Source organism: Peromyscus eremicus, chromosome 4, assembly GCF_949786415.1.
Source record: "Peromyscus eremicus chromosome 4, PerEre_H2_v1, whole genome shotgun sequence".
NCBI classification, from domain to species: Eukaryota; Metazoa; Chordata; class Mammalia; order Rodentia; family Cricetidae; genus Peromyscus; species Peromyscus eremicus.
The window spans coordinates 53,840,807-53,868,470 of NC_081419.1; the positions used below are offsets into that span (position 1 = coordinate 53,840,807).

General features: G+C 41.8%; 1 protein-coding gene and 1 non-coding gene across 5 annotated transcripts; both read left to right on the top strand.

Annotated features, from left to right (window-relative positions):
• Positions 1 to 7,794: 7,794 nt before the first annotated feature.
• On the top strand, positions 7,795 to 7,958 carry LOC131910193 (U1 spliceosomal RNA). The gene has a single exon (XR_009379049.1). It is a non-coding gene; the product is annotated as a U1 spliceosomal RNA (small nuclear RNA).
• An 8,136-nt stretch (positions 7,959 to 16,094) lies between these two features.
• Positions 16,095 to 27,202, top strand: Hnrnpa3 (heterogeneous nuclear ribonucleoprotein A3). Of its 4 annotated transcripts, XM_059260738.1 has the most exons (12): positions 16,135 to 16,279; positions 18,469 to 18,591; positions 18,678 to 18,824; positions 18,904 to 19,114; positions 19,532 to 19,621; positions 19,706 to 19,801; positions 19,891 to 19,971; positions 21,342 to 21,402; positions 21,445 to 21,485; positions 22,722 to 22,844; positions 22,929 to 23,003; positions 23,101 to 26,766. In XM_059260738.1, exons 1-11 carry the CDS (start codon positions 16,208 to 16,210, stop codon positions 22,979 to 22,981), a joined length of 1,098 nt encoding a protein of 365 aa, XP_059116721.1. In that variant the 5' UTR covers positions 16,135 to 16,207; the 3' UTR covers positions 22,982 to 23,003; positions 23,101 to 26,766. The 4 variants fall into 4 exon arrangements, with proteins under 4 accessions (XP_059116722.1, XP_059116720.1, XP_059116719.1 ...); XM_059260739.1 differs by having other exon boundaries at positions 16,095 to 16,213; positions 21,342 to 21,485; XM_059260737.1 differs by having other exon boundaries at positions 16,134 to 16,279; positions 21,342 to 21,485; positions 25,717 to 27,202.
• The last annotated feature ends 462 nt before the right edge of the window (positions 27,203 to 27,664 follow it).

The following is a 27,664-nucleotide window of genomic DNA, read 5'->3' on the forward strand; positions in this document are numbered from 1 at the left end:
TCTGTGATAACAAGGGACCTCTTCTGGCCACCCCTGTCACATAGGGCTGAGCAGTAAGAACTAGATTCCATTCCTAGTAAAACACAAGTCCTAAATAATCCCAGCACTTGGGAGGCAGAGGCAGGTGGATCTCTGAGTTCAAGGCCAGCCTGGTCTACAGAGTGAGTGAATTCCAGGACAGTCAGAGCTGTTACACAGAGAAATCCTGACTCGAAAAACCAAAATTGCCAGACACCTGCTACAGGGGGGGTGGAGGTGGTAATGGTGGCGGAGTTGTTGAGGTCCCAAAGAGGATGCGTGGAGTAGGCTAGGGGACAAGGATACAGGCACCATCTGAGGGTGAATCAGGATGGCTGCCAGCAGCCTTTAATTGAAAAAAGCCTATACCTTTTACAGTCTATGGTTGCACATAGGATTAAAGGGAGACAAGGAGCATGTGAGCTCACTGTGTAGCTTGAGATCAGGGATTGAGGAATCCAGCGCTGACCTTGGCAACAGGCACCAGTCAGTGCTGATGAATGAGTTCCTCTTGCTAGAGATAAGAATGTCTCCCTTTTCAGCAAGCAGGAACTTTTCTCAAGCCCCCAAGGGAATGGAGACCCTAATCCAAATGCCTGACCTTGGGAAAAGGACTTTTTCTGGGGAGCAGACACTACATTACAATTTCTTAGTCTTTCTGTATGGGCCTGTTCCCTTCATAACATTCCCAGAAGGGAAGGTCCTGACGTCTTACTCATTTCCCCTTATACTGCACCATTCTGATTTCTCTACACTTGTTAACTGAACTCTCGCCCTTAATGGCCTCAGGCGCTGGATCTGATTTGTAGGTATTTCATCCTTGGGATCAGGTGTGTCTAGTAAATCTCTAACTTTCCTGTTTCTGTGTAACTAGGAGGGCACAATGATGGAGATTTTTTTTTTCCAAAGAATTATTTTTTTTAGAGAGGCTACCATTGTACACATTTTTTATCCTTTAGCAAAGCCCACAAAATATTTCCCAAAGGGAAAGGCATTAATATTGAGAATCATTAAAAATGAAAGTAAAAAGTGCTGGAGAAGTGTGGTCTGTAATGGTGAAATGCTAGAACTTTGTCACGCAGCAATGGTCGCCATACGGTCCACACACAAAATAATAATAAATGTTGGGTCCAGGGCCTCACAATAATGGGGGATAATGGAGGACAGACCACCAAAGTATTAAACCAGAAGCAAACTCTATTCCAGAAAAATTAAAAATTAAAAATTAAAAAAATAAAACATCGCGGGGCACAAAAACTTATCAGCTGGCTGAGATTATAGCCAATGTTGGAATTTTGAGGCTCTGGCTGCTGGAGGGGGGTAATGAACCTCTTTTTATAGTAAAGGGTAAGCATGAGACATAGAAAAAGAAATTTTTACAATTTTGAAGTTAAACTTTTAGAGACAAGTTGTTCTAGGTTTTGGTTGGTTTTTTTGTTTTTGTTTTGTTTTGTTTTGTGACCAGGTTTCTCTATGTAGCTTTGGAGTCTTTAGATCTCACTCTGTAGCCCAGGCTGGCCTCGAACTCACAGAGATCCACCTGCCTCTGCCTCCCAAATGCTGGGATTAAAAGCGTGCAGCGAAACTACTGTTCTAGGTTTTTTGTTTTGTTTTGTTTTTTTGGGTTTTTGTTTTGTTTTGTTTTGTTTGTTTTTTCGAGACAGGGTTTCTCTGTGTAGCTTTGCGCCTTTCCTGGGACTCACTTGGTAGCCCAGGCTGGCCTCGAACTCACAGAGATCCGCCTGGCTCTGCCTCCGGAGTGCTGGCATTAAAGGCATGCGCCATCACCGCCCGGCTCTGTTCTAGGTTTTTACATTTTCCGTTAACATGGTTTTAGGGAGTTTTATCTAAACAATATTTGTATATCCCTCCAGCCCTTCTTGACACAGTTAACGGATGTTTGTCCAAACCTGCAGCTTCTCCTGATGTAGCTGGGTTCCCATAGGTGGGGAATACAAAAGAATGCAAGGCAGGTTGTCACGTAGAACTCATTAAAAGTTAACTTTGGTTTCCCTAGTGAGTGGTAGGGGGTTATCAAAGAATAGCTGACCCCAGGGCTGCAGAGGGCAATCTTCAGTAAACAGAAAACTAACATTGAGGTTGTTGACAGAGCTGCCCATCATGAAACACGGAGTTGAAGGTTAATCCTTTTTTTTTTTTTTTTTTTTTGCTAGCCAAGCTGATGGCTGTCAGTTTCATTCCTTAAGTTTATAATTTTTTATTTCTATATTCTTGGACCCTTCAATAATGATGATGGATTCAAATATGCAGCTTTCACATAGAAGTAGGCTATTGGTTAACTACTCTTTAGAAAAACAAAGCTGATTATTTTGCAAAATGAAATTGAAAGTAAAGCTGGGTTTATCACCTAATCATCTCTCAAGATACAGTGGTGATGGGTATGGTGGTCAATCCTTATAATCTCAGCACTTGGGAGGTTTAGGGAAAAGGATCAAGAGCCCGAGGTTATCCTCTGCTACAAGTTCAAGACCAGGATGCCCTATGAGACCTTGTCAAAACCAAAACCAAAGAAGCAACCACTGGAAGAAAGCAACTCATCCCAACTTCTCTGCTCATGACAACTACTCACTGCCGGCCTGTTCCTTCTGTGCTCACAGGCTGTTCCTGCCTCTTTCTTCTTCCCACTAAGGTCCCCCCCAGGAGGAGTTCTTTTGTTATGCCCAGATCTCGGGGACCCCCAAAAGACCACCACGGAGACCCAATCCCATATGTAAAATCAAAGAGCCTTTATTACCTTCAGGCTTCAGGGCTTGGTGTCTCTGTCTGTCCGATTCTGTCTGATGCAGCAGTGAGAGCAGAGAGCCCTGAGTCCAGGTGGGTAGAGTTTTTATCATAGCAGTGGTTGGGGTGAGGGAATTTCCAGGGTCCAGGATCCTGATTGGCTGACATTTGTCTAGGGGTATCTGTAAAATAGACTCAGGGACATCTGGCCACCTTATCTAATGGCTGGAATGTTTGGGATGTCAGATACTTCCCCTTAGATGTAGACCCTCCCTGGGTGGGGTCAGCTTATGGCTTTTCCTGGGTCTGGGTGTTGCCTGCCAGTAAGCCTGTCACAGAAGCTGTGTCTGGGCCTCTAAGCCTGTCATGGCTGCTGTGTGGTCAAGCCGTTTTAGGGCCCCTCTACACCTTTCAAGATTATAAGGGGTCATATACACAAAAGTAACACACTCAGGAAGAACAGACACACAGAAGAGACATGACAGGCTTCTTAGGGTCTTCAAGGCTATTTAGTCAAAGAATTTAGGAGTCCCAGGAAGCCAGAGAACTATTTAGATGAAAAATTAAAAACTTGTGCATCTTGCTGTAGACAGCTTAGAGCAATGGATTTGACCCTCTTATTCTGTGCCTTTCCATGAGTTTCTAGGGGTGGTATGAGGATTACTTCTTGTCTCAACGTGATACACTGGCATTTGGGAGGTGACGAACTGTACATATTTTTTTTCTGAAAAAGAAAATCAAAGATTTCATGTTTGCCAGGCGGTGGTGGCGCACGCCTTTAATCCCAGCACTCGGGAGGCAGAGCCAGGCGGATCTCTGTGAGTTCGAGGCCAGCCTGGGCTACCAAGTGAGTTCCAGGAAAAGGCGCAAAGCTACACAGAGAAACTCTGTCTTGAAAACCCCCCCCCCAAAAAAAAAGATTTCATTTCATGTTTGTTACATAACATTTTTGGTTTATCATCTTACTATAAAATCTAGCCAAGTAATTGATATTCAAAAGCTGATACTAAACAGCATATTTTGAATAGCAAAAGACACAACAAAATGGAAACTGTGTGTCATTTAAAAAAAAAAATGCTGACCCTTTAATTCCACAGTGGCTGGCAGATCTCTCTGGGTTTGAGACTAGCATGATCTGCATAGTGAGTTCCAGGCCAGCCAAGGCTATATAGTGAGACCCTTTTCTTAAAAAAAAAAAAATTCCCAAAGGAACTCTATGGAGAGAGATGATTAGAAGATAATTTCAGCTTTATTTCAAACTGCAAAATGCCCTTTGTATTTATGTGGAGAGACAACAGGTAGAGAGGCTGGGAAGATATAACCCATCTTTGAACCACATTTCCTTGGGAGAACCCTCAGAAAAAGCTCTTTCCTTCGACACAAATGATATCATATATTACTTTCATTACAAAGTTATGCCATTTCACTCTTCTCTGAGACAGTATCTTTTGTGAGGAAGTAGCTAGTGGCTTACTTTATACTCAACTTACAATTCTAATTAGGTGAATAAATACAATTAACATCTAAATTTCACACTATTTGGGAGGAAAAAAGTCTTTGGTAAAATCCAGTGTGAGGTCTAAAAGAGAAAAAATAATACCTCTAAGTAGAGGGCTTGGGGATTTAGCTCAGTGGTAGAATGCTTGCCTAGCAAGCACAAGGCCCTGGGTTCGGTCCTCAGCTTGGGGGTGGGGGAGACTCTAAATAGGAAGAGCAAAAAAAAAAGACTTGAAGTTCACCAATTTGCCCAGTAAGGTTTGAGGCCCAGGGGGATGTGCCCGAATTGCTGTGCCTCTCAGCTACAGCAACTGCACAAGTTTCCCAGCCACACTGCTAATAAGAGGTAATTCGGGGGAGCAAGATGACTGAGATAAAAGAGCTCGCTGTGCAAGCCTAGAGGCCTGAATTCTATCCCCAGAATTCACATAAAACTGAGAGGAGAGAACTGGCTCTACCAACTTGTCCTCTGACCACACACACACTACGACACACACACAAACACTCCTACATGCACACACACACACACACACACACACACACACACACACACATAATAAAGTTTAAAAAAAATAAAAAGGGGCCAAGCAGCAGTGGTGCACGCCTTTAACCCAGCACTCAGAAGGAAGAGCCAGGCAGATCTCCATGAGTTCAAGGCCTGCCTGGTCTACAGAGCGAGATCCAGGACAGGCACCAAAACTACACAGAGAAACCCTGTCTTGAAAAACCAAAAAAAAAAAAAAAGGTAAAAGTAAAAGAGGGATTCAATATTATAGCTTATTTTTCTTCTGGATATAAGATCTCACCATGTAGCCCAGGCTGGACTTAGATTCATGGTCCTCCCACCTTAACCTCCTGACCACTGGAATCAGGTGTATGTCAGCACACCTAGAAACTTGCATTTATTTATGATATTTCCCCAGTCTATTGGGTCAGCTGTGGCTGTCATTTAGCGAAGCTTCTGCTTGGTACCCATCATTTTCCTCCTGCACAAAGGCCCAGGGATGCCTCCACAGCTGGTCAGTATGGCAGGGTCAAGAACCGGGAGTTACTGCTCTCTGTTCCTAACTGGACCTCAAATCACGTCCAGTCTTTTATCAGCTATATGATTATAAACAATTACTTAGCTTCTCTGACTCACAGTAACTTTATGTCTTCCATGGAAATAATAAACCTCCCTATGGTCAACCACAGGATTAATTTACAGCAATGTATATAAACACTTTTGACAAGGGGTGGGCTCTTTATCAAAGTTTCCACCCACCTCCGTCTTTTAAATAGAAGTGGAAATAGGAAACCACACTGTTCCTACTTTGTTATCTTTGTTGCTTAGAAATTCAAGCGCACAACACAGGAAACAAAAGTACAGAATCTAATGCTGGAATTGACGGAGAGCCAGGAAGGCAAGATGGCTGCCTTCGCTGCCCTGGGAACTGCTTGACTCCAGACAAACAAGTTCTCAAAGGAGCAACAACAACAACAAATTAATTTTAGTTTTTTGGTTTTTGTTTGTTTGTTTGTTTTTTGTTTTTTGTTTTTTGTTTTTTTGGTTTTTTTGTTTTGTTTTTTTGATTTTTCGAGACAGGGTTTCTCTGTGTAGCTTTGCGCCTTTCCTGGAACTCACTTGGTAGCCCAGGCTGGCCTTGAACTCATAGAGATCTACCTGCCTCTGCCTCCCAGTGCTGGGATTAAAGGCGTGCGCCACCACCGCCCGGCTAATTTTAGTTATGTTTTTAAAATATATTTCACTATGTAGGAATTTGACATTTTGAAAGTTTTTAGAAACAGTCTCTGTTCCACAGAGTAAGGAACACTTTAATATCATCCTCTTCGTTTCTACTATGGTGTAAAAAACACCTCGGAAAGAATGTGATATTCTTGGCAGCTGGAACTAGCCTGGTGGCTGTCCTTTCCATCCAGATGCTAAAAAGCTCCTTTCGCCTGGGAAAGGCGTATGGCCATGAAAGTAGGAACAAGACTGAAGTGTTTGTCACAGAATTTAGCTTGTGGATTTCAGCACGTAATTCCTTTGTTTGTTTTTGTTTAGTTTGGTTTGGTATGCTTTAGGATTTTATTGTTGTTTTGCTGTTTTTAAAAACAGGGTTGCCTAGCTGGGCGGTTGGTGGCACAGCCTTTAATCCCAGCACTCGGGAGGTAGAGCCAGGTGGATCTCTGTGAGTTCAAGGCCAGCCTGGTCTACAGAGTGAGTTCCAGGAAAGGCACAAAGCTACACAGAGAAACCCTGTTCCAAAAAAACCAAAAAAAAAAAAACCCAAACAGGGTCTCTCTATGCAGCCCTGGCTATCCTGGAACTCACTATATAGACTAGGCTGGTTTTGCTCTCACAGAGATCCTGCTGTCTATGTCTTCCAAGTGCTGGGATTAAAGGCATGTGCCGCCGGGTGGCGGTGGCACACATCTTTAATCCCAGCACTTGAGAGGCAGAGGCAGACGGATCTCTGTGAGTTCGAGGCCAGCCTGGGTTACAGAGTGAGTTCCAGGACAGGTACCAAAGCTACACAGAGAAACCTGTTTCAAAAAACAAAAAACAACAACAACAACAAAAAAAAGGCACATGCCACCACACCCAATTTATACTACTTATTCTTAATAGTTGAGATATCTTATTCAAGAGAGCATATCAATATATAATGATTATATTGTAGAAATAAATCATTTGTTATAGAATAACAAGAAGAATAAAACGTAAAAACTAAGGCTTTTCTTTTTTCTTTTTTCTTTTTTGAGACAGTGTTTCTCTGTGTAGCTTTGGAGCCTTTCCTGGAACTCACTTTGTAGCCCAGGCTGGACTCGAACTCACAGAGATTTCACCTGGCTCTGTCTCCCCAGTGCTGGGATTAAAGGCGTGCACCACCACTGCCTGGCCAAAGATTACTTTTTTTTTTTCCTCGAGACAAGGTTTCTCTATGTAGTTTTGGAACCTGTCCTGGGTCTCGCTCTGTAGACCAGGCTGGCCTCGAACTCGCAGAGATCCACCCAGCTCTGACTCCCGAATGCTGGGATTAAAGGTGTGCACCACCGGTGCCACCACCAGGCTTTTCTACAAAATAAAAATTTTAGCTGGCCAATAGTGGTGAACACCTTAATTCAGCACTCAGGAGGCAGAGGCAGGTGGATCTCTGAGTTCTAGGCCAGCCTGGTCTACAGAGTGAGTTCCAGGACAGTCGGGGCTAAACGGAGAAACCCTATCTCAAAAAAACAAAAACAAACAAACAAAAAAATTTTTTTCAACACCAATGCTATATTTAATATCTATTAAATTTAGTACATAATGCTTTGCTGATGATAAAGGTCAAAGAATCAGTTCAAAGTTGGTTCTGTTTTCTGTAACAGAAACCATAGGAATAGCCACCCATTTCGTGTATATGAATATTTTGATTCTGGATAGCACAAATTAAAATGAAAATGTATCTTACCCAAGTGTTCAGGAGACAATTATGTTGTGTCTTAGTGTGGTTACTGTTGCTGTGATAAAATATGTCCACATTAAAAAAAAAAAAAAAAAAAAAGAATCAGATACTTACCTGGCAGGGGAGATACCATGATCACGAAGGTGGTTTTCCCAGGGCGAGGCTTATCCATTGCACGCCGGATGTTTTGACCCCTGCGATTTCCCCAAATGCGGGAAACTCGACTGCATAATTTGTGGTAGTGGGGGACTGCGTTCGCACTCTCCCCTGAAAAAAAAAATATGTCCACATAAAGCAACTTAGGTAAGAAAGAGTTTATTTAGCTTACAATTCCTGGTTACATCCCATCATTACTGGGAAATCAAGGCAGGGACTTGAAGTCATATCCACAGTCAAGATCGAACAGACAATTAATTAATGAATGCTTTTAGTGCATTGGAAGACTAAAATGATGTGTTAATTAAAGGATTTGGGCTACATAATATCTAAAGTTTCTTCTGTATTTAATTTCTATCATAAAATTTCATAGACATTGAAAAGGAAAAACATAATCAGAGAATCAGTGAACTAAGGAAACACACAAGGCGCCGAATTCCTTCCAGTTGTCCAACTAGGCAATTATTTGATTAAATTTACATGAAACTTCATCATTCTAAAAGGAATTATAGTCACTCAAAAGAACTGAGGTCCCTGGGGAGTAAGTGACATGCTCAATGTTAAATGTCAGTTTTATAGACATTTGTTAAAATACTCGTATGACAAGGAAGGAAAAACTTTAAATAAGCACATTAGATTTGGTCTCTGGTTTAATTTTACAAGACAGGGTTTCATGCATCCCAGGCTGTCCCAGAACTAGCCATGTAGCAAGGATAACTTTGAACTTCTGACCACCTAGTCTGAGGTCACAAGCATGTGCCACCACACCTGGCTTTATGAAGTCCTGGAGATGAAACCCAGGGCTTCATGCCTGGTAGGCAAATATTCTACCAACTGAAGGCCCCAGCCCTGTTTCTTCCATTCATGGGCACTATCTGCTAGAATGTTTGAGGTCTCTATGAATCCAGGAGCCCAGACACAAGACGCAAAGCTCAGAGCCATGCCCACTGGAGGACCCAGAGCACTAATTTCCCTTGTCAGCTTCTGTTTCAGTCTTCTTCAGAATTTAATTAAAAGTCCTGTAAACCCAAGCAAAGAACAATCAGACTGCAACCCACAGAACCAGGGAGGCTATATAGCAGGGGGATCCTAGGATGACTGTGGCTTATAATAAGTTTTGGTCTTACTCAATTACTGGGCAAGCCTCAATGAAACATTTCACTATTAGGATAAGAATTTATACTGTATCAAGCTGATAATAGAAAAATAAATAAATAAATAAATAAATAAATAAATAAATAAATAAATTTAAAAGAAAAATAAAGCTACCCTACCCATCTAGGTCAAATGAAAAAAAAAAAAAAAAGTCCGGTAAAACTCATTGCAGCCATAAAATATTCTCATTGTCCTTAATAAAAGTTTGATTCTTTTGAAAATTCTAAATATCTTCCAAAGGTTTTTATTTCTATTTATTTATTGTTTGAGACAAAGTTTCACTTTGCAGCCTAGGCAAGCTCGGAACTCACTTTGTAGGACAGGCTGCCTTCAGATCCCCAGAAATCTGCCTTCCTCTGTTTCCTAAATACCGAGATTAAAGGCGGTCACCACCACTCCCAGAGGTATTTATGTGAGACACAGTCCTGTTCTGTAGCCCAGGCTAGACTGGAACTTACTATGTAATCCGTTTGGCCTTGAACTCGTGGCAATATGTACGTCTTAACCTCCTGAAGGCTTGGAGTGCAGACATGAGCCACACCGCTCATCAGATGTGTCTCTAGCAGATGAAAGACTAGAATGAGAAATTCAGGATCTATGTTTGATTATGAACAAAACATAAAGGGGCTGGATGGGGTGGCAGAGGCCTGTGATTCCAACACTTAGGTGGAGACAAAAGTCTCAGGAGTTCAAGATCATGAGCAGCTAACAGAGTGAGTCGGGTCCATCTGGCCAATTCACTCCATTTCCCTTAGCTTACTTACCTAAAAAGAATAGCTTACTTACTAACTTAGCTTTACCTAAAAAGAGTGAGAATAATAACAGGACTCACCTCTTAAAGTGGTTACGGGAATTAGGACTGGGGATGCAGTAGCTCAGTTGGTATGATGGAGTGCTCGTTTGGTATACACAAAGCTCTGATTGAATATGACTGAGGCCTCCTAGTGACTGTTGCAGATCAGACACTAGCACTAATGCAAGAGTTTGTAAACCAGGTTCCCAAGATTTATGTACATAGGAAGAGAAGGGCTGAGTAGATAAGTTTCTGATGGGCTTAACTCCATAAAATGCTCTTAGTAGCGAAAGGACTATGTAGTGACAATTTCTATTCCTTTAGAGTAGTCAGTGGTTTTTCTTTTCCTTTCTTTCTTTTTCTTTTTTTTTTCTTTTTTCTTTTTTTTTTTTTTTTTTTTTTTTTTTGGTTTTTCGAGACAGGGTTTCTCTGTGTAGTTTTGGTGCCTGTCCTGGAATTCATTCTGTAGACCAGGCTGGCCTCGAACTCACAGAGATCTGCCTGGCTCTGCCTCCGGAGTGCTGGGATTAAAGGCGTTCGCCACCACCGCCCGGCTGACCTTGAACTTCTTATCTCCCTATCTTTGCCTCACAAGTACAGGGATTACAAGTATGTTGCTCCTATGTCTGGCTCAGGGTAGAAATATTCATATAAAATTGTCCTATTGGGTTTGAAATCTATTTGCGTTTTCACATGAAATGACATTACATTTGTCAGTAAAGAGAGAAGTTGTTTGATTCTTTAGATAAAATTATAATTGTAAATTTTGAATGGCAGTGAAAAGTGGTTTTAAATATTTTATCACCCACTTATGTGATCAGAGTCCCGCAATGATAATGAGGATTCAGAATATGAGGAACTCATCATTAAAAAGTCTGAATCAAAAACTGCATAAAGCCACTTCAACCATAAAATTCAATACTAAAATATAGTTACAGGACCAAGTTCAAAGTGATCATTAAAAAATGGAAATTTTTATTTGAAAGTTTTATGCAAATTCCATTTGCAATATCTCCCCTAATAATTTGCATCTTATTTTTTAATCACAATTATATAAAGAAAATGTTATGAAAGTTTTAAATCAGCCATTACTTAGATGGCTCCAAATCGCTTGCCTCTTACCCTACCGTGCTTTTAAAGATGATTTTCTAAATTCAGGGTCACCCTCAGTTACACATTGAGTTCAAAGCCAGCTCCGACTGCGTAAAATCCCATCTCAAAATGTTTTTCTTATTTTCTAGGCTTGGTAGTAAATGCCTTTCATCCTAGTACTTGGGAGGCCGAGGCAGGCGGATCTCTGTGAGTTCTAGGCTAACCTGGTCTACATAATGAATTTCAAGCAAGTCAGGACTACATAATGAGACTGCCTCAAAAAAAAAAAAAATGTACCTTGGGAAGTGAAAGTGGAAAGACCCTCCTATAAAGTCTGTGGGCCATCCTTTCACACTGACACCCCATTTCCTTGTTCCCCACTTCACCCTACACTCCCTCATTTCAAAGAAAGTTAGGGCTACAAGGATGGACAGAAGGCAAGGTTCAACAGGTTTGAATGTACATTTTATAGGGTCAACAGCTAGATCGGGGTATCATATCTGAGATCTATTGGGCCTGAGAACTGGAGGTACTTTTAGGGGGGCGGGGAAGCATAGAAAAATAGCTAGGCATGGTTGCTCACCCATAGTGGGAGCTTTGCCAGGTTGCTGTGCAGCGTGAACTCCAGGCCACCACTACATAGCAAGACCCAGTCTTTTGTTTGTTTGTTTTCGAGACAGGGTTTCTCTGTGTCACCTTGGCTGTCCCAGAACTCACTCTGTAGAACAGGCTGGCCTTGAACTCAGAGATCCACCTGCCTCTGCCTCCCAAATGCTGGGATTAAAGGTGAGTGCCACCACCGCCCAGTAAGACCCAGTCTTAAAACACAAAACCCACCGGTTGGCGGTGGCACACGCCTTTAATCGCAGCACTCGGGAGGTAGAGTCAGGCAGATCTCTGTGAGTTCGAGGCCAGACTGGTATACAGAGCAAGATCCAGGACAGGCACCAAAAACTACATGGAGAAATCCTGTCTTAAAAAAACAAAACAAAAACAAAAACAAAACAAAACAACAACAACAAAAAAACAAAAACCACAAAACCCACAGGAGGGTGGTGGCAAAGCCTTTAATTCCAGCACTTGGAAGGCAGAGGCAGAGGGATCTCTGAGTTCAAGGCCAGCCAGGTCTACAGAGTGAGTTCCAGGACAGCTAGGGCTATACAGGAAACTCTGTCTTGAACTCCCTGCCCCACCCCCTATAAAAAACAACAACCGAAAAATACCCTATCAAACTACAAAACTCTAAAAAACAAAGCAAAACAAATCAAAAATAGAAAATAGTATGTCAGGGATGGTAGCTAATGTCTGTAATCTATTTGATAGGCCAAACCAGGAGGATCTCTTCAAGTTTGAGGCCAGCCTGAACTTCATAATGAATTCCACACCAACCTCGACTACAATGAGACTCTGTCTTAAAAAAAAAAAAAAAGAATTAGTATCTAAAAACCATTTACAATCAGGGGACAATCCAAAAGATGACATACCTTCTTCCCTGATAGAAGATTTAGTATTCCAACTCACCCTATTTCTCAAGTTAACATAAAAATATAATACAATTCAAAGAACGAGAACAAAAAAATATTGATTAGAAATGATTTGGTGAGACAACATGCAGACAGACAGACAGATGACTGCAGATCTTCACTGCGAAGCCTGTCCCTTTTCCTGAGTTCTCACTCAGAGTTTATCTTCTTTTCTCTTTCTTTGGATACTGGCCAGAGCCTGTAACCATGCTTTCCCAGACACACTGGACCTCCTGTTTCTATGAAGAACATACCCCCACGCCCCACTTTTCTACAGATGCTTGCCTACCTCCACGCCCTACTCCAAAGGAGTATTCCTCTTCTCTGCTTACAGCTTGCCTACTCGTACTTTTCCTCCCAAACTCTATTAAAATGGTCAAACTTCAAAAAGAAAGAAAGAAAAAATCCTAGACAACATAAAATGCCCTATTCTGAAGCCAGGTAAGTCTGCAGTATTTCTTAGCGAAGTACAGTCTGAATATCATATTTTGAAGGTCTTTGAGATTGTCGTTCCTTAACCAGCCAGGGGGGTGGCACACATTTTTAATCCCAGCAGAGGAGGCAAAAGCAGATCTCTTTGAGTTCGAGGCCAGCCTGGGTCTACAAAAGCCAGTTCCAGGACAATCAGAGCTGTTACACAGAGAAACTCTGACTCGGGGGAAGAACAAAATAAAACAAAACAAAGAAGATTGTCCTTCCTGTGAATGCAGCATTGGTCAGGATATAAGGAATACTTCACAGTAATCAGGCTCACAAAACCCTAGTAGTAACCTGCCACCACGTATAAACTTTTTTCTAATGTTTCAAGTCTGTTGGTGGCTCTCAGGAGAACCTGAAAAGCAGAATACAGGTTTCTTTGTGGTAATGGAATCAGAGAAAAAAGTAGAGATCATTTATTTCACCCCAGTTACGTTAAGGCTTAGTGACTGGTTTCTAGCCGAGAGTATTTATTTGTTCCTGTTTCCCAAATATATCTATCCTTTATGGACCACTCTGAGAACCAGCAAGTTCTTACTCTCTTCACATCCTTTTTCCAAGCCATAAGCCTATTACCCCTTACTAGTTAAAACAAATCCTGGGGGGATGGAGAGATGGCTCAGCGGTTAAGAGCACTGACTGCTCTTCCAGAGGACCCAGGTTCAATTCCCAGCAACCACATGGTGGCTCACAACTGTCTGTAACTCCAGTTCCAGGGGACCCTCACACAGACATACATGCAGACAAAACACCAATGCACATAAAGTAAAAATAAATAAATTATATATATATAAAAAATCCTGTGGGGTTTTTATTTGTTTATTAAGACAGGGTGTATTAAGTTGTTTGGTTTTGTTTTTTTTTTTTGTTTTTTTTGTTTGGTTTTTTGGTTTTTTTGAGACAGGGTTTCTCTGTAGCTTTGGAGCCTGTCCTGGAACTCACTTTGTAGACCAGGTTGGCCTCAAACTCACAGAGATCTGCCTGTCTCTGCCTCCCGAGTGCTGGGATTAAAGGTATGCGCCACCCCCTCCCCGTTTATTAAGTTTTATCAACTTGGTATAAATTAGAATTACTTCAATTGTGGAATTGCTTCTATCAGATCGGCCTGTAGTCATGTCTGAGAGGAATTAACTTGATTGATGATTGATCTGGGAGGGGTAGGCCCACTGTGAGCCTGGGGTGTATAAGAAAGCTAGCTAAAGATGGGCATTGTGGCCCACGTCTTAATCCCAGCACTTTGGAGGCAGAGGCAGAAGAATCTCTGTGAGTTCAAGGCCAGCCTGTTCTATAGAGCAAGATCCAGGACAGGTACCAAAACTACAGAGAAAGCCTGTCTTGAAAAACCAAAAAAAAAAAAAAAAAAAGGAAAGAAAGAAGAAAAAGGAAGCTAGCTAGCTGAGCAAGAGTCGGAGAACAAAGCCAAGCCAGTAAGCAAGCAAAAATCATCCACGGTTTCTTCTTCAGTTCCTGCCCTGATTTCCTTCAATGGTGGCCCATGACCTGGAAGTATAAAATGAATTAAACCGTTTCCTCTTCTAAATTGCGTTTGGTCATGATATCACAGCAATGGAAAGCAAACTAGAAAGAACCAGGGTATCGTGTAGTTCAGGGTGGCCTCACATTCCCTTTCGTAGCTGTGGATGTCCTTGAATTTTTTTCTTTTTGAATCAGGGTCTAATTGTGTAGCTGTCTGTCCTGGAACTAGCTGTGTAGGCCAGGCTGGGCCGGAACTCAGAAGTCCTTTTGCATCTGCCTCTTGAGTGCTGGGATTAAAGGTCTCAGGCACCACACCTGGCTGTCCCCAACTGACAATCTCCCACTTCCATTTCACAAATGCTGGGATTAGGGGCTGTGTCACCTTGCCCAATTTGAGATGAGCATCCAGGCCTCATGCAAGCAAGTTACTACACAACTGAATCTCTCTCTCTTTTTCTTAGAGATAAAGTTTCTCTGTGTAGCCCTAGCTGTCCTACAACTCACTCTGTAGACCAGTTTGGTCTCAAACTTGGAGATCCACTGGCCTCTGCCTCCCTAGGCACGGGCCACCCCGAATCCATTTGTAATCTTTCACAGGGAGAGACAGATAATTACAGAGGAGTTTGTTATGCAGAATATTAAATAGACGATTTGTTGCAGGAAAAGAAGGCTTGTCAAATTGTGTTTTTCTTTCCTCTAGTAATTTTATTTAAATAGAGATCTGCAGGGTTTTTTTGTTTTTTTGTTTTTCTTTTGAGACAGGGTCTCACTGTATAGCACTGGCTGCCCTGGAACTCCATGTAGGTCAGAGACCCACCTGCCTTCAGAGTGGGCGAGAGGAGTGCCATACCACGTCTAGCAAATCCATGCATAGATTATTGATTTATGGGTGTTGGGAGATCATCTAGCCCTATGTTCAGTTTTATTTGAAAAACTATAAAGTCTAAATAATTTCAAATCCCTTTGCCAGGCAGAGAAAGGATTCGATTTCCATTTCATCCATGTGCTTTACAATAAAACTGGAAGCATGTCATTTAAAAAGACACAAATCACTAGCCAACAGGTAGCCTCTCTGGCCACAAAGCCTTTTAAGAAACTTTGGAATTCGCTCCATTCTCTGTACCCTAAACAAATGATCCTGTTCCTTCCCCCTCAGATTGATAAAGTCTTTATTCTTTAAATCTTGGAGTCGCCTAAAGGGAACATCTCATTAAGTCAGCCGCGTTTTCCCGCCCGTGCGACGTGCCCGATGCAGGAAGGTCAGTGTCGCAGGGCTTGCAGCCTGGGCCTCCCTAGGAGGAGCGGAGTCACACTTTTCACACCTCGGGCCGCGACACTAGGACTCCCGCGAGGGAGGCCAAGGGGTCAGCGGACTTGCTCGCAGCCTGAAGCCGCAAGACAGAAAAGCGTGGCTTTCCTTCAGGCGCTGGACTAGGGCGAACTCGGAAACGGAGCCCCCAAGGCGCGCGGGGGAGGGGCGAGAGGCGCCCAAAGAAAGGGAAAGGCCTTTCTCCGGGCTGACGCGCGGTCACGCGGCTTTCTCCCGACGTGGGCGCTTGCCATTGGCCGAGCTGCCTCTGACGTGCCGTAGTTGCCCGGCGCGAACGGCGGCGAGAGCGGCGCTGCGTTGGAAGTTGGCGAGGCGCGCGCGCTCCCGCGGCCCGACCAATCCCCGCCTTCCGCGCTGGGCCCGCCAACCCGCTCGTCCAATCGCGCTCTGCTTCGGCGTGGCTCCGCCCCCGGTGGGCGGGCGGCGCGCGGAAAGCGCGTCACGTGATAACTAGCCCCGCCTCTTCCTCTCGGTCCCATATTGAACTCGAGTTGGAAGAGGCGAGTCCGGTCTCAAAATGGAGGTAAAACCGCCGCCCGGTCGCCCCCAGCCTGACTCCGGCCGTCGCCGCCGCCGCCGGGGGGAGGAGGTATTAGGGGGAGAGCGGGGGGTTGCTGGGTAGTTGCCGGCGTGGGGGGGGCTTTGGCTCGATGGGAGCGGGGAGGCCGGGTTGCGGGAGGGGGGGAACCGGGACGATCGTCCCGCGCTCTGCGCTGAGAGGGCGGTGGGAGGGGGAGGGGAGCGGGCCGGGCGGCCTCATCGAGGCCCTCCGTCGGCCTGGCGCTCTCGGTCGGCCGCACCAGCAGCCCTCGGAGACGCGGCGCGGCCGGGGAGGAGGTCCGCGGGCGGGCGGGGAGCCCGCGGCCTGCGCGGCCCGACTGGCGAGGCCGCGGGCGGCATGGCGGGCCTCCGCGGGAGCGGTTGGGAGGAGGCGGTGGGGGAGGGGAGGAGCACATCCGGGCGAGCGAGCGAGCGAGCAGGCGGGCGGCGGCCACATTGACATTGATCCGCTGCCGCGTTACGAAATGGCGCATTGGCCCGCAATGGCCGCCGCCTGGTTACGCCGCCAAGGAGTGCGTGGGATTGGAGGGAGCGGCGGAGAGGCGGCCGGGCAGAAAATGCCGCAGATGGCCGCGAGGCTCGGGCGCGGTGCTTTTCGCTGGGGTGCTGCCGGCGCGTATCCGGGCCTTCGGGCCTCCTCGGGGACGACAATCCGTGCGGTTCTCTGGCCGGATTTTCTCAGCGCTCATTTGGGGATACATTACTGAAAAAAAGCTTGCTGCTTTAAGGTGCTTCCTAACCCGCTACGTTCGCTCAAGTATTCGGAATGAAAGTGCTTATAGCGTCTTGTGGTCGAAGTTTTAACTGTTTCAGGGTTGGCGTGTAGATAAGTGTTTATTTGGAGCTTAATACCTTTACTGATCTAATTTCTCATTCTTTGGATTGGCACGGGTTGTGGTTTTCTGGATTTCGGTTTTAGAGAACTGCGACGACAGTTGAACATTTCACGACTACGAGAATTTTGTGTGTACAGGGATGTTGTTTTTGTGTATTGTCATGCATTTATCCGAGGCTTGAATACATGGGACTAAGTGAATTAATGCTTTGGGCAGTTGATCATTTAACGTGTTTTTAGTATGTGACAGTCTTTTCATACTGAATGCTTTAACACCTCTACTTCTAGAAGATTGAAGACGTTTTTAAATGTGAATGAGTCTCCTTTAACCATTTGTGTTGAATTGTATTAATGCGTGCACTAAAAGCGGTTCACTTGAATGTTAAACCTTAAATGAAAAATTCATACTAGATATTTATTTTTTAAGTCAATTACGGTTTTGTGTTGTAATTCCTCTGGCAGACAGTATATGCTATACGTGTCATAAATTCAAATTATGTACTCGTGAATGTAGGAGTAGTGTTCGCAATCATTTAACTATATGATATAAATGGGCATACACCAAGTTAAATTGACTACAGAAAGCTAAGTGGTGCATCCAGGTGTGATGATGCACACTTGTGATCCTAACACATGAAAAGCTGAGGTAGTACTGCCTCAAGTTCTGGTCTAGCCTAGCCTGTCCTTGAGACCCTGCCTCAACAGGACCACCCCCACCCCCAAGCACTACGGGGTTAAGTCTTAGCCATATTTTGTTTCGTTCTTTTGTGGGATATGTCTGTTTTTTTTTTTTTTTGTTTTGTTTTGTTTTTTTTTTGCCGCTAGGAATGTCTTTTAAATAACTGATTTGCAGGAAATCTGAATTTCTCTACATTTGCCACTCTAAACTTTTAAGTTGCATTTCATAGATCGTGTTTTAAAATTATGGGTTTGTTGGTGTTGCAGACTGATAGTGGAGATGGCATGGGATGAATGATGCTGACTTCGGGTTTTTTCTAGTGAATAACTTGTTACAAACATCTAAAATATATTCTTTCAGTTGTAGCTTTCAAAAAGTTGTGTGTTTTTTTTTTAAATCTGGAATTGTTTTGGGGTCAGTTTAGTTATATAATGTTTAAAGTGACTTCGGGTACCATTTTAGTGAGTTTTTTGTTTTTAAGACAACTCACCTGCTATGTACTTGATACTGTACATATTGGCTTTGAACTGGATAAGTAGTCCAGACTAGCCTCTGCCTCAAACGCTAAAATTAACTGGTATGTATTATCATGCCCAGCGTAGAGCAGATTTTTTAATTGGAGTATTCATGTTACAAAATTTATGTGACTTAATTCATTTTCTCCAAGAAAAAAATAAAAAACTATATTGATGTTTTTTCTCAGGGCCATGATCCAAAGGAACCAGAACAGTTGAGGAAGCTGTTTATTGGTGGTCTGAGCTTTGAAACCACAGATGATAGCTTAAGAGAACATTTTGAGAAATGGGGCACACTTACAGACTGTGTGGTGAGTCCTTGGGATAAGGATGGTCTTAGGAAGGGATGGGGACCTATATAGGACTATTTAAATACTTTTGTTCCTTTATGTTGTAGGTAATGAGAGATCCCCAAACAAAACGTTCCAGGGGCTTTGGTTTTGTGACCTACTCTTGTGTTGAAGAGGTGGATGCTGCAATGTGTGCTCGGCCACACAAGGTTGATGGGCGTGTGGTGGAACCAAAGAGAGCTGTTTCTAGAGAGGTATTTTAATAACATGTTGTATAATGCATGGAGCTGTGAGAGTTTGGTTTTTTTGACTTAAAAATTATTTTATTTGCAGGATTCTGTAAAGCCTGGTGCCCATTTAACCGTGAAGAAAATTTTTGTTGGTGGTATTAAAGAAGATACAGAAGAATATAATCTGAGAGACTACTTTGAAAAGTATGGCAAAATTGAAACCATAGAAGTTATGGAAGACAGGCAGAGTGGAAAAAAGAGAGGATTCGCTTTTGTAACTTTTGATGATCATGACACAGTTGATAAAATTGTTGGTAAGTAACTGTTCGTTGCAACATGCATGATTTCTGTGTTCAGCTGAATTCACTAACTATACTTCGTGAAAGGTGTTTTCATAAATCTAGATCAGTGATTCTCACCCTTCCTAATTCTGTGACCCTTTAATACCCGCCATTTCCTTATGTTGTGGTGACCCCAAACCATAAAATTATTTTTGTAGCTACTTCATAACTATTTTGTGAGTTACGAATCATAATGTAAATATCTGATATGGGATCCCTGTGAAGGTCATAACCCATCTAGATTGAGAAACATTAACTTCTCCAAATATACTTCCCTTCTCAGTGTATCATTTTAACAGTATTTTAATTAATTGCGTAGTAACAAAGGGTTGCACTTACATGGTTTTCCAAACAAAAAATAACTTCAGTTTTTTACTTAAAATTTTATAGTTCAGAAATACCACACTATTAATGGGCATAATTGTGAAGTGAAAAAGGCCCTTTCTAAACAAGAGATGCAGTCTGCTGGATCACAGAGAGGTAAGTAGGAGCAGATACACATAAATAATAGGCATGAACAGTAGTTGAAAGATAAGGAAACTTTCACTTCAACCTGTGTTACAGGTCGTGGAGGTGGATCTGGAAACTTTATGGGTCGTGGAGGAAACTTTGGAGGTGGTGGAGGTAATTTTGGTCGTGGTGGAAACTTTGGTGGAAGAGGTAAGGTGCTCATTTTAAGTATTAATTCATAAATTTACTAGCAAGTTGAAGTACTAGTAAGTTTTAATTCAAACTTTGGTTTTCCTCAGGAGGCTATGGTGGTGGAGGTGGTGGCAGCAGAGGTAGTTATGGAGGTGGTGATGGTGGATATAATGGATTTGGAGGTGATGGTAAGTATTTAAATACCGAATTTTGGTCTTTAATTTCTGCAGTGCTAGAAATCAGACATATGACCTCATACTAGGCAGTAAAACTTAAATACAGATACAGTAGGTGACATTTGACTGTTTTAACAACCATATTAAAAGTGTCAAATCTTCCAATCCTAAAACTTCGAATGGATTGATGAAATAATAGTTCCTAACTAGTACTACATAATACAAATCCACTTCCCAAGGATGGAAGTAAAATATTAACTAGACCTCTTCAGTCAGTAGGATTTATTTATACCAGCAGCTGAGCTAAAATTGCTTTGTGTAGTTGGGCAGGTGGTGGCGCATACCTTTAATCCCAGCACTCTCAAGGCAGAGACAGGCAGATTTCTTGTGAGTGTGAGGCCAGCCTAGTCTACAGAGTGGGTTCCAGGACAGGCTCCAATGCTACACAGAGAAACCCTGTCTCAGAAGCAACCAAAAAGAAAAAGAAAAAAATTGCTTTGTATAAGGCTATATTATCCTTAGTGAGAAATGGCTTTTTTTTTTTTGTTTGTTTGTTTGTTTTTTTTTTTTTTTGGTTTTTTTGAGACAGGGTTTCTCTGTGTAGCTTTGCGCCTTTCCTGGGACTCACTTGGTAGTCCAGGCTGGCCTCGAACTCACAGAGATCCGCCTGGCTCTGCCTCCCGAGTGCTGGGATTAAAGGCGTGCGCCACCACCGCCCGGCGAGAAATATTTTTTTGCTTTTTTTTTTGCTTTTTTTTTCCTTCGGTGGTTGGGGGTTGGGGGGGTGGTTGGGACAGGGTTTCTCTGCGTAACTTTGTACCTTTTCTGGAACTCACTCTGTAGCCCAGGCTGGCCTTGAACTCACAGATCTGTTTACCTCTGCCTCCCTAGTGCTGGGATTAAAGGCGTGTACCACCACCTGGCTGAAATTTTTTTTTTTTTTAATGAAAACTGACTTGTTTGGATAAAAAATACTCATCTTAAGATTTTAGCTATCGGAGCCGGGTGGTGGTGGCGCACGCCTTTAATCCCAGCACTCGGGAGGCAGAGGCAGGCGGATCTCTGAGTTCAAGGCCAGCCTGGTCTCCAAAGCGAGTTCCAGGAAAGGCTCAAAGCTACACAGAGAAACCCTGTCTTGAAAAAAACCGGAAAAAAAAAAATTAGCTATCGGGGCTGGGGATTTAGCTTAGTGGTAGAGCGCTTGCCCTGGGTTCGGTCCTCAGCTGGGGGGGCGGGGATTTTAGATACCAAGATTGCTTGGCTCTGATTAGATTTGAGAGTGTTAAATCAGTTCACTGGTTCATTGCCAGAGACAGTGCAGTATAAACCAGAAGTATTTGGGCCTACCCTGTACTTTCGTTTCTGTGTGGCTTTCTTTTCAGGCGGCAACTATGGTGGTGGTCCTGGTTACAGTAGTAGAGGAGGCTATGGTGGTGGTGGACCAGGATATGGAAACCAAGGTGGTGGATATGGTGGTGGTGGAGGAGGATACGATGGTTACAATGAAGGAGGAAATTTTGGTGGAGGTAAGTTACAGATATTCAGATTTATGCAAATTAGCATTTAAATTAATTCTCAGCAATACCCAGAAATGTTTAAAAAGATAGACTGGAAAAGAAGCTTTAAGTGAATAGCTATATTAAAATGCAGCTCATCCATGTAAACTTACTGGCTATGTCCATTATTTCTAAGTTGTGGAAAAAATGAGCACTGCATACATTTCACTATTAAAATACAATTTTTAAATGTATTCAGGGGGATGTTGAGTTCCAGATCAGTGTGACTAATATAGAAAATAAAGGTTTCTAGTGTACAATTTAATGCATATTTACAGTATTTTACAATCTTCATCACTGTTCCCAAAACATTTTCATCGTTCCAAGTAGGACCCAGCTACCCTGAAATATGTATTGGACTCTGGCTTTGAACCTTCTTGCATCCACCTCCCAACCACACCAGGCAGTTTGATTTTTTTTAAATTTTTTTTGCAGTGTTAGTGGATAGTCTAAATTGGTAAAAGGAACTTTAGTAGTAAAACAGACTAGTAATTAGTAAATTACAAGGGAATTTTTTTTTCTGGAGTTGAGGACCGAACCCAGGGCCTTGCACTTGCTAGGCAAGCGCTCTAGCGCTGAGCTAAATCCCCAACCCCAAATGGTAGGGAAGTTTTAAAATGTAGCTTATTGCTGAGTTTTCTTGGGGTACTTTTAAGCTAGGTAAATGGGATGTGCAAATTGTTTGAATACTTTTAAGCAAATAGGGTGCCATATCAGCTCTTGGAATAATTTGGGTGGTACTATATTATATATTAATAATGTTTGTTATGTACTAACACACTACATACTGTAACATGCACAATTATTACAGGTAATGTAGAGCTTTGTTAGGAAACTGTTGAACCTAACTCATAAATGTGAGTGGCTGATAATTAACTTTTTAGAATACCTTGTGTTGCTGCTTTAAAAACTGCATTGCATCAGAATCACATTGAATACCAACAATTTTGGTGCTCTAAATGATAGCAATGTGTAGCTATGATACAATATCAAAGAAAAAATGTTCTTCTGGACATGATTCACTTACTGTGCCCTTTTTAAAATTTGTTTATTAGATTACTTAGGCTTCTGGTAAATGGAGTTAGTGCCCAAGGTTGCAGTTAATGCTTGAATAAAAGTAATTATAATACTTGCTTCTGTGGTTGTCCAATTAAAGGAGTAAATAATTGTTTCGGTAAACTACAAATAAAATCTTTGTGATTTCAGGTAACTATGGTGGTGGTGGGAACTATAATGACTTTGGAAATTATAGTGGACAACAGCAATCAAATTATGGGCCCATGAAAGGGGGCAGTTTTGGTGGAAGAAGCTCAGGCAGTCCCTATGGTGGTAAGTCCTTTTTAGTCAGAATTCTTTAGTGCCATCCTGGTTAACATGGTACATGTATTTAGAACTGTCTGTGTTCTTTTCCAGGTGGCTATGGATCTGGTGGTGGAAGTGGTGGATATGGTAGCAGAAGGTTTTAAAAAAAAAAAAAAGCAGAAAAGGGTAAGTATCTTTAAATTTTTTTAAATCATGATGATAAAAGAATATATGGAACTGTTCACTGAGTGTAATAATTTTTTTATCCTGTATTATTCAACAGGCTACAGTTCTTAGCAGGAGAGAGAGCGAGGAGTTGTCAGGGAAGCTGCAGGTTACCTTGAGACAGTCGTCCTAAATGCATTAGAGGAACTGTAAAAATCTGCCACAGAAGGAGCGATGATCCATAGTCAGAAAAGTTACTGCAGCTTAAACAGGAAACCCTTCTTGTTCAGGACTGCCATAGCCACAGTTTGCAAAAAGTGCAGCTATTGATTCATGCAATGTAGTGTCAATTAGATGTACATTCCTGAGGTCTTTTATCTGTTGTAGCTTTGTCTTTTTCTTTTTCTTTTCATTACATCAGGTATATTGCCCTGTAAATTGTGGTAGTGGTACCAGGAATAAAAAATTAAGGAATTTTTAACTTTTCAATATTTGTGTAGTTCAGTTTTTCTACATTTTAGTACAGAAACTTTAACAAAAATGCAGTTTTGAAGGTGTTTCCTTGTGAGTTAACAAGTAAAGAAGATCATTGTTAATTACTATTTTGTATGAATTTTGCTAAAGTTAACTGTAAAGAAACACCTACTGACTTGCAATTTAAGGGGAATCTATTCTCCCCATTTCCAAAACCATGATGAATGGGCACTGATATGTGGAGAGAATAGATAATCTGTATGTTTGCAATGTGTGTTTTAGATAATTAGGATTGGGTAATAAAAATTAGCATATTTGTGAATTTAATAGCATTAAGATTACTTTCCAATGAAAAAGATCTCAAAAGTTCCTATTTGGTTTTTGTGCATTTTCTTTCGAAATGTAATCATGATTTTAGTATGTTAGATTTATTGAGTCCTAGCCGTGTTAAGAACATCTCCATTCCACATTTACCTTGATCACATTGAAACTGCTGCCAATAGTTTGGGGTATAAAGTGTTTATACTGCTCTCTACTAAAGGGTGGTGGATATATTTCATCTCCTAGTTTAACAGTCTTTTTAATACAGGACCACTAAGTCTGCTGTGTCTGAGCAAACTGGTGGATACCTGGTCTGTTCTGCTTTTTAAAATTCCAAGTCCCAAGCACATTGACCTAGTCACTTCCTTGGTTTAGTCTCCCCCTACACACAGCTTTTCAGGGCACAGAAATAAAAGTCACTCATTTGAACCCCTCACTGGCTGGCATGCTTTTCTGTTTATACCCTGTACATTTTGCTGGATGATGAAGCCAAGGATAGTTAAGGTGTCGTCCAAAACAAAGCAGCAGAAAATGTAGCACAGTTGCTTAGTATAAGCACCTCACTTCCCAAAGGTCTGAATTCAAATTTGGATAGCCCTGAATGCTTAAATCCCCAAAGAACACACGGTTATTCTTTGTATATATTTCATCCTAAAACATGTTGGTGTTTGTTCAAAGACCTTGGTTGAGGAGAGTTCTAGATACTAAGGTCATATATATGAAAAATGTCTACTGTTGCGCCCGCCAGCTAGTGCTTAACAACTTCATTCAAGCCCTAAGTGTGTGCTCTGCTGTTGCTTTCTTTGGCAATTGAACATTGAATTCAAATTTTTACTTGGTTTTTGAAGTACAAGCAAAACAAGCAATAAAAAGGGGAATGGGACGTGCTAGTGTTTGAATATGCTCTCTTGTTGCTCTAATTCTGTGCCTCTGTGCATTATTAATATTTGGATGCATGCAATGCTAGCATGGAACTTTGGTCTTCACAAATACTGCAGTTTTTCCAGAAAACACTCACAAACCAATAAATGTAACAGACAACATTCCATTTGTTAATGGGCATATGTGAATAAGCAGTGTAGAAAATAGGCTCATGTTAGAAAATGGTTACATCTTTCATAACTAAAGTGTGGTTATATAAATGGACACTGTCAATGTTCATAGTTTAAACCTGGGTACCTGGTCAAAATGCTTAGGAAATATTAAAACTGAGCTAAATTGTCTCAAGTCCTTTTATTCATATAATAAAGATTGAAAGAATTGGGGAGGTAACATTTCTGGTTTTGTTTGTAAAATTGTTGGACACAACCTTGACAGTATCCTTTAATGTCATGAGGTCAATTGTATTGTTAACCAACTTTTTATGTTCTGGAATAGTATAATAGTGAAACATTTTTCAGTAAGTTGATGTTTACAACCTATAATCAGGTGAAATCTGTATGTGACCTGTTTATAAGTTGTACTGGGTTAGCTTTTGTGAACAGTGTGGAAAAGTAAGCCATGAGCGATTTAACCAGCTTTAAAAGGACCTAAGTTGTGCTGTTTAAGCACTACTGGATCAAAGGAAACCCACTAAGACAGGACTTCAGCAGCCTTTGTGTATGGACAAGTCAGCATAAATAAAGAATGAGAAGGCAGCCCCAGCAAGAGCTTCAACTACAGACAAGTGGAGGCATAAGATTCTATGGTGATGATAGTGAGCAGCGTTCCAAAAGCTAGTTAAATCTGCTTATTGCAACTGAAATGTCGAAGAAAAGTAGCAGGAAGGAGCTCCGCCTTTTGGAACATCAATGAGATAGTTGCCACAGTCACTAGGTCTAGCATTTAGACCTGCAAGGAAGGGCAATAAGCATTAGGTAAGGCTTGAATTTGAATTTTTTCACTAATTAAAGAGTACTTTTTTGTAAAGCAAGGTAAGAGTAATCTTTTTGATTTGCAGGTGAATGAGAAAACCCTACTTGCCTAAATGAGGAATGTCTTTCCTACCATCTTAAATACGAAGGTTTCTGGCTGGGTAAGGTTTGTAGCTCACAGTAAAGCGTGATGACATTGGTTTCCCTACAAATCGATGCCACAGTATGAAACATTACCCCCATTAGTAGGTACACTGGCAGAATTGTCAAGCTCAGTTTTATTTTGGGTACCCTGTTGAACAAGTTCTAAGACTTCAGGTGGTCACATTCTGCAGTAGCCGTGGATATTTATCATGAGCCAGATGTAGCCTTTTCGTGTGTGTACAAACTCACTCACTGTTAGCATCTGTGGTAAAATCCGCTTTCTGTAAGGGAAAGAAAGTCATTGGCTTTTCAGAAAAGTTTTGAAGTATCGACTTCTGGTAAGATGCTAGTTCCCACCCTTGGGAAAATGGGGATCTTTTACAATTACCAGCATAATTGTCTTCCTCAAAGTTATCTTGCATATTAGTTCATGACTATGGATCAGTAGGAACAGTCAGTTTTTTAGTTGTCTGTCTATTTCTTCCATCCCCTAAATACACACAGGGTCTCACTATTGTCCTGACCTGGAACTCAGTCCACCTGCCTGTCTCCCAAATGGTGGGATGATTAAAGGGTGGTGCCTAATTGTCACTCATGCTCCTTAAAAAAAAAAAAAAAAAAAAAAAAAAAAAATCCAAAGAACAGTTGAGTTACTTACTATTCAAATAGGTTGCTGATTGTTCATAAGGGCTAATTTTTGCTTCCTTGAAAGGGCTTTGAAAATTGCTTAATTCAGGTTACTATTTAATATATCCTCAGAGGACAAGTTTGCAAAATGCTGGTTAGTAAGTTAGAGATCTTCTTTTCCATACAGGGATGCCCTACATCATTTGCTTGGCATTTCAGTCAGGACTGAATTTACACAAACTATAGTTACTAATAAGTAAGGTAGCAGTCTTTCAATGGTGATTCCTTCTTCATACAGATTTGGAGAAATGCATTTTTTAACAGGCATTTACATTTCATTTCTGAAATAAAATGATTTTACTTAATGTGGTTCCACTGTCGTTTCTGCAAAAACATTTTACATACAAAAGGTGGCCATACAAAACAGGAAACAGTTGAGGGTGACTGATTTTGTTTGACCTGTAGGATACTGCTCCCAGTTTACATGTCTAAAAGCTGCATTCGCACTTGTGTTTAAAGAGAACATGTTTAAGAAAGTCATCTGGTGGGGCTACAGAGAAATGGGCTTGGTTTCTGAGGATTCTATTCTGTTACAATTCAAAACACTTAAAAGGTATCAGTGATTGGCATGGTAAGCATGGGGGGTATGTGGGGTAATGTGAGGACTGGTAGTCTACCCAAGTACTCAGTTTTAAGCGTGTTTTATGACAGCAGAGGTGGTCTGTACTGGATTCAATTGTTTCATTTGTAGTATAATGAAATGTTACAGAGATGACTTTTTCATTAAAATATTTTTAGAAATGTGTGTGGTTTTTATCACCTTGCAATATTCCTTTGTCCTATATGAATATAGACAGTAACAAAATGAGGTTTGGGGCTTGTTTTGAAAGATGGGATGGAAACAAATACACTGCCACACTACAAGGGCAACGTGGGATAATTGGTGTATGTGGAATTTATGGACATTTTGGGTGGTGGGTAAGATAATTAGGCAAGTGAAATCAAAGGCTGGGTGAAAATGAGTATCCATGTGTGACAACTTTGAAGGTAAATAGGGTAAAGAAGTGTCTGAGCATAGTCTGATCTATACTGCAGATTTCCCCAAGACAGGTGGGTAGTCATTTGGTGACATTGGGTTCTGAGTTCTAAACCCAGGCCCACTGATGGTTCCGACTCCACTGCTGCAGCTTCCCGAGTTCTGGGTCTGTGAAGAGGCCTAGCCACACATGCTCCAAAGTGAGTTACTTTGTAAATAGGTCCCAG

Coding starts and splice junctions, on each gene's coding strand:
- Hnrnpa3 (XM_059260737.1), top strand. CDS start 16,208: ATGGAGGTAAAACCGCCGCCCGGTCGCCCCCAGCCTGACTCCGGCCGT. Junction 18,592..18,677: donor GCACACTTACAGACTGTGTG/GTGAGTCCTTGG, acceptor TTTATGTTGTAG/GTAATGAGAGATCCCCAAAC. Junction 21,486..22,721: donor AGGAGGAAATTTTGGTGGAG/GTAAGTTACAGA, acceptor TTGTGATTTCAG/GTAACTATGGTGGTGGTGGG.